At 32.7% G+C, this 13,398-nt stretch overlaps 1 protein-coding gene across 1 annotated transcript in view; it reads right to left on the bottom strand.

Annotated features, from left to right (window-relative positions):
* Positions 1–10,741, bottom strand: part of LOC134701850 (immunoglobulin superfamily containing leucine-rich repeat protein-like) — a 28,374-nt gene extending 17,633 nt beyond the window's left edge. The window contains exons 1-4 of the mRNA XM_063562969.1: positions 10,626–10,741; positions 8,644–8,822; positions 7,417–7,488; positions 6,410–6,481 (exon numbers count right to left, since the gene is read on the bottom strand). Of these exons, the coding sequence (XP_063419039.1) occupies positions 6,410–6,481; positions 7,417–7,488; positions 8,644–8,807 (308 nt within the window). The 5' untranslated portion in view covers positions 8,808–8,822; positions 10,626–10,741. The remainder of the gene's footprint in view (positions 1–6,409; positions 6,482–7,416; positions 7,489–8,643; positions 8,823–10,625) is intronic.
* Between the last annotated feature and the right edge of the window lie 2,657 nt (positions 10,742–13,398).

Below are 13,398 nucleotides of genomic sequence, written 5' to 3' on the forward strand. Positions count from 1 at the left end.
CAGGAAGCACCGATATTCAACCGTTTCTAAGCGAATTAGTCCCGATAATACCGTTCTGAATCCGCTTCTAATCCGATTTGTATTTTTCGCCAGGTAAAATTCGACCGAGTCTGTCACGACTGCGTCCCGACTCTACCGAATGTTATCCGACTGAGATCAGACAGTGACCGGACAGTGAACCGACGCTGACGGAAGTTATCCGTTCGAAAACTGTCGGCATATTCGGGATGATCAAGTACTGTCGGAACGTAATCCTATCATAGTCCGCTCTATCGCATTGCAAACGACTTTGTCTGGTCTCAGTCGTATTGTATTCTGTAATTGTCGGAACTCTGACGTGGGTATCATTGACGAATTTCGTATTAATAACGGGACTGTTTCGGAACGGTTTCGGCAAAAAACGGTTCGCAATCGACATGATCTGGATGCAATCTGGACTCAATCGGCAGAAAAACAACTATGAAAAATTACTCCGGATCATTCCCGTTCCACAGGACACCGTCCAGAATACACAAGACATTGTTCGGAATTCGATCCGATACAGCAGAATCTGTCACGACATAGCCACGATTGTAATCCGACTAGACCAAATAGGCTGAGTTGCCCCGAATGTTACGGGACGCACCTAACTGTCGGGATGCTTTGCCGAACTATTCGGACCCTTCCCTATCCGTAGGAATCTGTTACGAACTGAAACGAATGCGTTCAGACAATGATAGGACATTCCAAATAATTGAGGATACTAATCCGACTTTTTCACTTTTCGTGTCGTATTGCTGTCTGATCTCAATCGGGAGCAATAATCGGCAATGTGTGAACCCCGCATTACCAATTAAAACGACTGCGTTCAGACAATAATAGGACATTCCAGATAATTGAGGATACTAATCCGACTTTTTCACTTTTCGTGTCGTATCGCTGTCTGATCGTAAACGGGAGCAATATTCGGCAATGTGTGAACCCCGCATTACCTGGTGAAATTCGATCGAGTCTGTCACGACTGCGTCCGGATTCTTCCGAATTCGATAGAGATCAAACAGTGACTAGACAGAGAACCGACGCTGACGGAAGTTATCTGTTGGAAAACTGTCGGCATACTCGAGATGATCATGTACTGTCGGAAAGTAATTTTATCACGGTCCGCACTATCGCATTGCAAAAGGCTTTGTCTGGTCTCAGTCGAATTGTATTTTGTAATTGTCGGGACTCTGACGTGGGTATCATTGACAAAGTTCATATTAAAGACAAATCCTTCTATTCAGATCTACCAATAATATCTTCTTTATATTTTATATTTTCATTAGGTTAGGTAAAAGCTTCAAAAAAAGCAAATAAAAAAATGGGGTCACCGACCTCGTTTTCGATTTAGATCGCCGTCTTTTTCATGGAATTTGGAAATCGGAACCTCTAGTCAAAAGCAGTGTAATAATTTTTTTTTAAAGTTGGTTTCCCATAAAACTTGTTTGTTCTGTTAACCAAGTTGTTAATACAAACTATTTTAATAACATTACCAATTTCTGAGGGGAAAATAATAGCGATAAGTTGCTATAATAATTTTCCCGCCTTTATTTATTGTGAAATTACTATGAAAGAATGATGTTTAAAAAAAATTGACCAATAATCTCTCGATGAATATTCAACAGAATATGCGTTGTTTATTTCTAAATAAAATCATGAAATAAAACGATGGGGTCACCGGAATGGAAAAAGAGATATTTCTACAAAAGGGTTAACAATTTGAAATGGCGGGAATACATTGCGCCAATTCTAATATAACGTCGAAAGCAGTTCCGCCGGTTTTGGCGTTATTCCTATACAAATTACGGACAACACAGTCCTCGTTATTTGCTGTTATGTTGATTGCTTGTTTTCAACTACTATTAATGCATTTTAACTTACACGTGATAGTACTTAGTTTTCAGTTAGTTTCACAGACACGTAATATAAATGCGGTGGTTGGAAAACAATGCGTTGAACAAATGTACACGCGAATGGATTATGCTTCTATGAACAACATTTCTATTCAACTTATTTATAGTGCTTATGTGTTGAACATAAATTCTTCTTAAAATAGTGAATACATTTGTTATATCATTTCATAGTTCAGTCAAAGTATATCTGAAAGACAAGACAGACCTTTGCTTTGTTCATATAATTATAGAACATTCGAGATGATTGAGGATAGTAATCCGACTTTTTCACTTTTCGTGTCGTATCGGTGTTTGTTCTCAAACGGGAGCAATAATCGGCAATGTGTGAACCCCGCATAAGGGACATATTAAGGCCGTTAGTTTAAGGCCCCACATAAGGGACATAATAAGGCCGTCTCATTGGCAATAATACCATATCTTCTTTTAATATATAGCAGAAATAAAATTAGCAGTGAACTTCTTTTTTCAAAGTCGATATTTTGGCATTTCAAATCTGTAAATTTCGACTTTAACTCGAAATTTTAACTATTCAAATCTCGAAATTTTGACTTTAACTGGAAACTTTGACATTCTTAAATCTTGAAATTTATTCAAACTAAAAATTTCTGTCAACATGCATTTTCTTTCCGAATAAAACTCTTCAATATTATCCTTATCATATTTTTAGAACCAAACGAATTTCTGAAAATAAATTGCCAAAATTTCTGGATTCTCGGTTGCTTTTTAATTTGCGTCCATGTCTTCTCCTCCTAAAATTGTAATACTAGTAGCTTTGTTTGATTACTAACGGCCTATGTTTTAATAGTGAGGAAACGACGAAATTTTCAGTTTTAAAAGTTTTTTGTTTTTGTTTTAAAAAAGTCGATATGTTGTCCACACGTATATTTGATTCGAATCGAAGGCCAATCGAATTCGCTAATCGTGTTCACACACTCTTCCTTTTTAATTCGAATTGATTTGAATTGTCTAATTCGCACTAACCAATTCTCCTTAGAAATTCGTTTTTGTTGATACAAATTAAAAGTTAACGACGTTCGGACAGTAAAGCGAATTACATGTGAACGCATCATAAGAAAAGTCAAAATTTGGAGTTTAAGAAAGTAATTTTTTGAGTTTGAGGTAAAGTCGAAATTTTTTTTTGAGTTTGAGAAAAGTAGAATTTTGCGTTTTAGAAAAGTAGAATTTTGCGTTTGAGAAAAGTAGAAATTTCGAGTTTTAAAAAAAATCAAAATTTTGAATTTTTACTTAGTCGGAATCCAAAAATTTGAGAAGGTCAAAAATTCTAGATTAAGTCGAAATTTTAAAATTTGGAATGTCAAAATTTAGACTTTGAAAAATATTTCATTACAAATTTTATGTTTACTATGTCTCTAATACGCTTTCGTAAGAAATACTTTGAAAAAACAAGGGTTCCTGCTTTTTATTAGATATATATACTATTGGGAGTATAAAACCAGCGAATTGATCCTTTGATAATAAAAAAAAAATGTTTGGACTTTAACGGTGCTTTTTTGTGGACTTTAGCGGAACTTGTTATTGTGGACTTTAACGGCGCTCTTGTGTACTTTAGCGGAGGTCATTTTGTGTGCTTTAGCGGAAAGTTTGTGGACTTTAGCGGCGTTGTGGACTTTAGCGGAAAATTGTTGTGGACTTCAGTGGTGTTGTGGACTTTAGAGGAATTGTGGACTTTAACGGTGCCACAATGCTGAACCAAAACGAGAACATATAATTTAAAATGGACAACCAGTGAACATTATATAACAGTACGTTATAACTGTATCGTTTTATGTTTCTACTGGGTACGAAAAATCACATCGTACGATTTGTAACTTAACAGGACGTGTCGTAATTTACTGTTTAATGTTACCTGACTTATTGATTGTGTGTTGATTCATTTCGGTGAATGAAAAACAATACCTAAGAATGTTCAATGTTTATCATGAGTGTGTATATCTCAACTGGTTACTAAACTGACATATCATAGTATCTAACCGTAACAACAACATCGTGTTGCTTGGTCAGTCAAGCATTCCACAAAAAAATACTTTTCACAATATTACATTTGATTTTTTTTACCTCAGAAAATAAAGACAAAAAGTTGAATCTTCCACGCAATGACATCAAAAAGTCAACACTATAAAAGAAACGCTGAAAATTTTATTATCAAAATGGTACTGTAAATAACGTGATAAGTAATATTTGCTGGAATGTGTGATAACATTCACATTTCTAGACGAAAACTCACAGGGATATTCTTGACCAAGTGTACTTTGCATCAGTATGATACAGAATCATGTAAGGACTATGTTGTAACTAAGAAACGTAACATTTTACCAATTTAATGTGAGACCATTTGATTTTTACAGTAGTAATTCTTAATCAAAATATGTTCGCACCAGTATATAACCTAACCTGAACATTGTGTGTCCTTCCAAAAAGTGAACGAAGATACTAAGTACATATAAGCAAACAGAAAAACAGCAATCAACGTAGAATAGATAAAAATAATGTCCAATATAATACAGAACTGCGTCATGAGCGCATGATACGTCCAACCTTTTTGCAGAATATCAATGTAATATCAGAAAGGAGTAGGTCTGGTAAGACCCCTTTTTGGCCCAAAAATATAGCAGTTTTACGAAATTGTTAAACCGTTAACTTTTAGTTATTTATTGGACAGTAGAATGCGTCTGCTACATAAATATGGTCTGCTTTTGACAATACAGTGAACATATATCGGGTGCTAGCACCATTAAGGCATGCTAAATCACTGAAATCTTCACAATTCTAGCATTTTAGTTAGATTTAAGACGGTTTTCCTGTAAAACGAAAGTGGCCGCATTCGTGTTCATCCTTAATATTAAAATGTAAGTTGTATTTGTTGATAATGCATAACATATATAAAGATTGAAGATGAACACGGATGCGACCACTTTCCTTTTTGACAAAAATCATCTAAAAAGTGACATTTTTCGTCATGTTTGGTAGATCTTTTATATTTGAGATTGAATCAGATCGTCGTTTATAATAACAAAATCAGTTAAAATCTTTCACATAAACTAATAGAATCAAATAAAATAGACACTTAAGTGTTTAAAAAGTGGTCAAAATCTTTCGTCAGATGAACCTGAAATTTGAGGCCCAAATCGGTCCTTACCAGACCTACTCCTTCATAAATAAGAAATAACAAAAGGGCGGTTATACATATAGATTTAAACCAGTCACCATAGTTTCATGAAATATATTATCAGCACTGTTGAAAAACAAATATATCATAAACGAGTAGCAAGCTGTTTTCTACAGATAATACATTTGCACATTACATAAAAACTAGAGTCTCGAAAGAGCCTGTGTCGCTCATTTAAGTAGATATACATATTAAGCGAATGACACAGATGGATCCGTGACATAATCGTATTTTGCTGTTGGCCCAAAAGTGAAAGTGGAGAATATTTGGAACTTTCTTAAGATTGTTAAAAATTTACTCTAAAAGGCAATAACTCCTTTATGGATTAATTGGCCATTTTGGTCCTGATGACATATTTGTAGTTCCTACTTTGCAGTACAATATTGCTGTTTACAGTTAATCTCTATCTATAATAATTTTCAAGATATTTACCAAAAGCTGCGAAATTTTCTTTAAAATTATCAATTCAGGGGCTGCAACCCAACAACAAGATGATTAGTTTGCAAATTTCAGGGCAGATAGTTATTGACCTTATAAACAATTTAATGCTCATCAGAATTGCTATAAATGCTTTGGTTTCAGACATATGAACCAAAACCTGCATTTTATCCTATGTACTAATTTTGGCCATGTCGGCCATCTTGGTTCAAAGGCTAGGTCATCGGACACATTTATTAATTTAGATACTCTAATAATGATTGCGGTCAAGTTTGGTAACATTTGTCTCAGTACTTTCAGAGGAGAAGATTTACAAAAGATTATAAAAATGTACAAACAATTGTTAAAGAATTACTATAAAGGGCAATGACTCCTTGATGGGTCACCTGAAAGTTTGGTCATGCATAATTATTTGTAGATCTTACTTTGCTGAACATCATTTCCCTTTACAGTTTATCTCTATCTACAGTAATTTTCCAGATAATAACCGAAAACAGAAAAATTACCAGTTCAGCGGCAGCAACCCAATAAAGGGTTGTTCGATTCATCAGGGTCGATTTATCATGACCTGAGAAACAATTTTACCTAATGTCAGAGTTACTCTAAATGCTTTGGTTTCAGAGATATAAGCCAAAATCTACATTTTCAGCTATGGTTGTTTTCTTGGTTGGTTGGCCGGATCACCAGACATTTTTTTTTAAAAACTAGATAATAGTACCCCAATGATGAGTGTGGCCAAGCTTAGTAAAAATTGGTCCAATAGTTTGCTAGGAGAAGACTTGTGTTAAAGTTACCGACGACGGACATCGACGAGAAAAGGACAGGCGAGTTTAAAATTATTGATGATATTTACAATCTAATTAGCGACGAGCATCCAAGAAAATCTGTGTCCTGTATCAGTTCAATTTGATTGTTGTTTATATACCTAAAATAAAAACAAAAACAATAAGTAAGGTTCATCGGAACTTTTGTTTTGGTTTTATAGTCCTTCATTAATTAATTGTGGATACGTGTCAAACTGCAAAAGAAAGATGTTTCTACACATCTATATTCAGTCAATTGTTTGGGAGTAAGCTTTATAACAGTGTAATAACTTTATTACCAAACTAAGAACAAATGTGCACCAACTACAAAAAGATGTGACACTATGAATTTTCAATACTATCAAATAAATTTGGAAAAAAATGAAATTACCCTTGTGCATTTTTGTGATTTTAATCTTTATTGAAATAGTCTTATAATTTTTATTACCTAATACAAGTACCAGAATATCAAAGATACTCTACAACTTTATTACCTGATTTCATCTCATACTTGCTTGCGCATCTTATTTATTCCAGAGAACGTGAAATTAAGAATATGCCTAAACTAGAAATCCTGCTTCATATCTTGAGTTTTCTTGGAACAAGAACCTACAAACGTGAGGGTTTCCAATTGTCTACTTTAATTTTTCAGCAGAAGAGTTCCCTCTATTACATTGTACACCGTTCAAATATTCAAGTGACACTAAATGCTCGTACATGTTCTCATTATAAGGACTTCATATACAAATGTTCTCGTTCAGTCTGTATAGAGAACGATTATAACATATTATCGATTGGGATATTTTGACTGAGTATCGGATTCTAAGCACGGATGATGTGTGCATAGCAGGAGGTTCTGACACTGTTTCTCTCGTTTTGGAGTTCATCAACTTTTCTTTTCTTGTGTTTGTCTCTATGGTTTACATTGTATCTTCCTAATCAATTTTAAAAATATTATCATAGGCGAACTACTATTGCCTTCATTTAATTTATGCATTCCTTGCCAAAATTTCGGAAGTGGTTCGTTTTGAAATGTACATGTAGGTAGGATACTTACAACTGTTGTAGGTTCGGAAACTGATTACAAGTCAAAGAGCTGAGATTTCGTAAAAGCTGGTTATCAAGGTGGCTGAAAATAAAATTATAAAAAATGCCACTTAAAGAATGAACCGGGCTATCATTGCATGATATTTTTGCAGTTTTAACAAGTGAAACAGGATCTGCTTACCCTTCTGGAGCACCTGAAATCGTTTTGCTTTGTTTTTAATTTTCTATTTTGTGTCTTCTGTACTATTATTTGTCTGTTTGTCTTTTTATATTACCCATGGCGTTGTCAGTTTATTTTCAATCTATGAGTTTGACTGTCCCTCTGGTATATTTCGTCCCTTAATAACATGATTACTTCAAATTACATTTATGTCAGGATTTAAAAAAATAAAGTCAGATACTAAATGCTGTCCTATTGTGTTACAGTGAAATGTAGTAACCTAATGAATATTTTTCTCTCATTTTTACTAAATTTGCGATGGTTTTATACGTGTGCATCCCGTCATTGTTCTATGATACTTTTTGTATTCTCTAATTTTTGTGCTATTTTCACATTTTCTGGGGTTGGAGTCATAAAACGTTGATCAGTGCTCGGAGCACAAACAATCATGCTCGAAACAGGAAATCCAGTATTTTGATTGGTTGATTACAAAACATGTGCTCAAAAGTTTTATAACCGCAAGGCCTGAGTGTTTCTCACTAGAGAAAAATCTGTTTTCGGCAAATGATTAGTCGAAATTTGATTATGACGTCAACATGATTTGTTTTTTTCTCTCAATTTTCCTATTGTGACGTCATGAAAAAAGGCGATCTTGCATGATGACGTTGCATATACATGATATAACGAAAACAAGTTTTGAAAATCTTTGAAAAAGAATGATTAACGTAATCAGAGAAACAGATTCTGACACTATAACTCGTGTATTACGATATCTCTCCACTTTCGACAGGTAAATTTAATTATTCCGTCATTGTGTTATGGTATCATGGTAAATGTTTCTTTATATATGTCTTGTCAAATGAGGTTATGTTTGATGTCTCAACTTTGCGTCAGTGTATTCAGTTTGCTATAAAAAAAATTGTTACGTAATAAATAGCGTGTTTATTTTTGTTTCATATGTGAAATTACTGTAAATAATCATTGTACACATAAATTAGATGTGGAATGTAAACCCTGATTATCAATTGAATATTCTAAAATTTGCGAGTACAAAATGAGTATATATATAGTACTTACAGGTATATAGTATTTGAAGGTATATTTGTAGGTATTGCATCAAACATTTGTTGTGGATTATTACAGTAGACTCTTCGATATGAATTGCAATTACACGAGGAAGGGCAGCACAGACTATATCCCCACATTGACAAAAACCAAACGAAATGCAGATGGCGTAACATATTTATCTATGTTATCTATTAAAACAAATAAGACGAAGTAGCCTTTTCAACATTTTTCAACAATAACATTTACAAATGAATGATTGTAAGGATGGTATGAGTATGCTATCACATGTATTATAAACTTACAAATATAATGATATTTGCCACATCATGGACAATCTCATAATAAATAATAAATAATAACAAAGTCTTTAGTTTTGACATGGAAAAAATATTTGCAATCTACCAAAATCATCTTCAAATTTATGAAAGACGATACACAGGTTAAAATGTGGATTTCTAATTTGAAAGATCGTTTGGTGTTTTGTATTCGTCAAGAAGTTTTTTGTGGTATACGTATAAAATAAGAAACACATATAGTATCTTTTGAATTATTTTGTTATTGTATTTTACTTTTAAGTCTTTTGATTGTTTATTTTTTATTTAAAAACGAGATCGTCCCGATAAATGAACCAAAATAGTCACCAGCTGAGGTTCAGGTTACATTTGTCATACTGACTTTAAAAACAGATATAAATTTATCTTTAAAAATATATGGACGGTAGATGGAGAGAGAAAAATTATCAGTAATTATTTTTTTAAATGTAGATTCAGTAAATAATATCGTTTACAAAACATAAGGATGTCATCACAAAATCAGTGAAAAAAGAATTCTTAATTTGAACACTGGAATATAAAAGTTCATCTCATTTGTAATAAATAAGTAGTATGTATCCTTCATCCTACATCCTTTTGTGTATTTATCTGTCCTAAATGTTCTTGCATTTGTTTGTACTGTGGTCCTGTCATGTAATGATGTAAATTAAGTGTTTTATTTTAAATTAGCATTAAATAACGAGGTTTTGCTAGCCGCAAAACCAGTTTCAACCCACCATTTTTTCGGGTAAAATGTCATTTACCAAGTCAGGAAAATGGCAGTTGTTATCGTATAGTTCGTTTTATATTTGATGTGTTTCCCCTCAGTTTAATTTTGTAATCGAGGTTTGTTTTTTCTCAAACGATTTATGAATTTCAAACAGCGGCATACTACTTTTGCCTTAATCTTACATTTATGTTCTTTTGCGTATGAAATGTAAATATAGTCCTCGGTTATGCAAGACTGCATCCAAGTTATTAGCTTTTTCAGTTCAAAACAAATAAGGCTTGATGTTATCAATAAAGACACTATGAATGTAGAAAAATCGTCTTTGTTTGCGCTTCTTTAATATACACATACGACAAATAAGATGCAGCAAAACAATCGAAAGCGTTGTAAAATTGAGATCTGATCTAAACTTATATCAAACTAAATACAGATATCGAAGTCTTTTTAAGATATTTTTTTACAGCAAATTCCAAGAAACTTTTATATATTGCCAAAAAAAAAAATATTTTAAATTTTCGAATTAAATTTATTGCTGTTTTAACAGAAACAAAAGAAAACTTATACATCTCAATTCAAGTTCAATCCAAATGAAGCCATCAAGACCAATTTGAAAGATTTGTCAATTGATTATATAAATTTTGTGAATTGAATGTATGAACAACTTGACGTCTTCTAGATTGTAGGAAATTAAGATTTTGTGATTGGAACAGCGGATGTCAACAAAACTTTACTACAGGGAAACTAATACCCGACTTCAACCAAAACGTCATTACCCGAACTGGATACGTCTACATGCCCATGTACATATAAAACGATGTTTACAAATAAAAGATATCACAACAACGGATAAACTGATAACCGAAATTATTAGTGTTGACAATGTATATTACAGTTTTAAATATGATATATGCTAACATTTTGTTATGATAAAAAAAAAGATTATTGCCTACCTTTAATCATTGACCATTTGTACGCTGATCAGTTAAGTCTTATGTAATAAGTTTTTAACCAGGAAGTCTAGCCTAGAGTACCCAACAATTCATGTCAGAACTACTTTATCTTGTTTACTTACTTTCGTATGCATCAGTAGACATTCATAGTATATGTTCAGCTCTTTTCATTGAGACTTGAAAGAGGGGCCTTTAAACAAGTTCAATAATATTTGAATGAATCAATGTATTTTTAATAATACGGCGTGATTTAAGTATATTGAAAAATATTAAACAGTCACGTATACCATTTTAATAGCATACATGTTATTAGTATCTAAAATGTACAATTTAAAATGTGTCTCAATATATTGGTAAATCAATGACCTTTACAAGTTTAATTCTATTTTTTATAAATCAGTGATATTTTCGTTGTCGTCGTTTTCTAGTCGGAAATAAATGTTTCGAATGAAGTTGAAAATATTGTTAAGATAAAAGTGTGATAAGACAACAAGTAGAGGCGGAGTCAATCCAATTTGTTTCATCTGTAATATTGAAATTTTAGAGATTTTCTAATAAAATACTTACTACATAAAGGTCATTTTTTTAAAAACTTTGGATATATAAACAAGGTCATTGTTTTAAGTAATTATTTCGTGTAAAAGTTTTTTTCCACCTCAAACACTCTAGTTGTAAAAAAAAATTGTTGTTGTGGTCAATGTTTTGTCTTAGCATGTGTTTAACGCTTCACAAAAGCGAATGGACATTTTACAAGTTCAACATTGAAAAATAACCATAGAATGGAAATTGGCATACAAATGAGGATCATGCGCAGAAAATGTTCAATAATTTTTTTTCACTTTAACCCGCAAAGAAAAACCACAACGTAATTGGCATTGGTCTTCTATTTCAGAATCGGTTCGTTCCAGGTAATGATATCGATTTTTTTTATTTCTGTTATCTTGTTCAGACATTTACAAATCTTCCATTTTAAATAAGCTGCGAAAGATACCAAAGGGACAGTCAAACCAATAGATCGAAAAAAACTGATACGCCATGGATAAAAAAAGCATGTATACAAGTTAAATTAAAAGAAACAAATGAGAGTACATGTAAGTCCTATATTCACATAAAAGTCGTGAATGCTGAAAAAAATAAAATAAGACAAATATTATTGAAAAGTGAAGGCAAATCGAAAATCACCATGCCATTTCATCAAATCGAAATTAACACACAAACAGATATATGTCAAAAAATAAACCCGGATATGATATTTAAAAGTGCTTGGAAGAGCTTTGCAGATCTTGCTCCAGATCATACTACCATTGTTCTGTTTATTGTAGATAAAAGTACTGTTAATTCGTTTATCACATTTGACGAAAGATGCCCCGGTTGTGGCCACAATGATCGCAACATATGCGTGGTCATCTATGACAGAGGTTTACAATGACTTCCAACAACAGTACAGAAAACCAACAAAGTATTGTAACCTGCATTCTCCGTATCAACAAATATTTTATTAAAATTAGAAAGCCTTTAAATTAAAAACTTTTCAGTTTTGTTATACATGCACCTGTCCTAAGTCAGGAATCTGATGTACAATAGTTGTCGTTTGTTTATGTAATATATACGTGTTTCTCGTTTTGTTTATATATATTAGACCGTTGGTTTTCCCGTTTGAATGGTTTTACACTAGTAATTTTGTGGCCCTTTATAGCTTGTTGTTCGGTGTGAGCCAAGGCTCCGTGTTGAAGGCCGTACTTTAACCTATAATGGTTTAATTTTTAAATTGTTATTTGGATGGAGAGTTGTCTCATTGGCACTCACACCACATCTTCCTATATCTAAATAACGTAATCATAATTATGGTGTATAAAACTCATCAAAGACAAATGCTTTAAAGACGCACGTGTCGTCTTCAGAAGAAAAAATCACTAGAGACGCTCGATTCAAGAAGACCAAATAAATAAAATGACACATGACTTTGAATCAGCAAAAAAAATTGCAGTAAGGCAAACAATTACAACGTTTGATTTTTTGAAATACTAAGGATTTTCCCCTCATAAATAGATTACCTTAGCTGTGTTTGGCAAAACTTTCAGGAATTTTGGTCCTCAATGCTCTTTGACTTCTTACCTTATTTTCTCCTTTAACCTTTTTGGATACGAGCATCACTGATAAGACTTTTGTGAACGAAACGCGCGTCTGGCGTAAATAAAAATGAAATTCTAATATTTATGATGAGTTTATTAACGTAAAATTAGTTTTAGCGATTATACTGTATAGAGATATACATAGTGGTAATTCCTTTCATATCGGTTAAAAGCTAGCTTTTCGGGCCACTTAAAATTCTTTACCCTTTAGGAAAAAAAACCAACCCATTGGTCTTAATCATAAAACGAACCAGAAAAAAAGTCGTAAACGGACTTTTACATGTGAATGGCCAGTGGATTGTGATTTTTTCTGTTTAGAATGATTTCGTTAATAATAAAACTACAGAAAACTAAATTTTGTATTCATACATGTATGCTGAAAAATTACACTTTAATATAGTTGTAACTATGACTGGTCGGCACTCTTTCTCATAGAACTCATACATTTACTCGAGTAAGCTTTTAACAATTTAAATTGATGAAAATTTGTAAAATCATGGTTCCTCTATGAAATAAACATAATAATTGTTGAATACCAGTCATTATTGAGATATATGGACCGTCCGTAGGACAGTGGTATTGACTGCAACAGCAATAGTAATCTCGCTTACGGCTCGGTCATCATAGCTGTCTTGCTCAAT

Source organism: Mytilus trossulus, unplaced genomic scaffold, assembly GCF_036588685.1.
Source record: "Mytilus trossulus isolate FHL-02 unplaced genomic scaffold, PNRI_Mtr1.1.1.hap1 h1tg000350l__unscaffolded, whole genome shotgun sequence".
Classification (NCBI taxonomy): Eukaryota; Metazoa; Mollusca; class Bivalvia; order Mytilida; family Mytilidae; genus Mytilus; species Mytilus trossulus.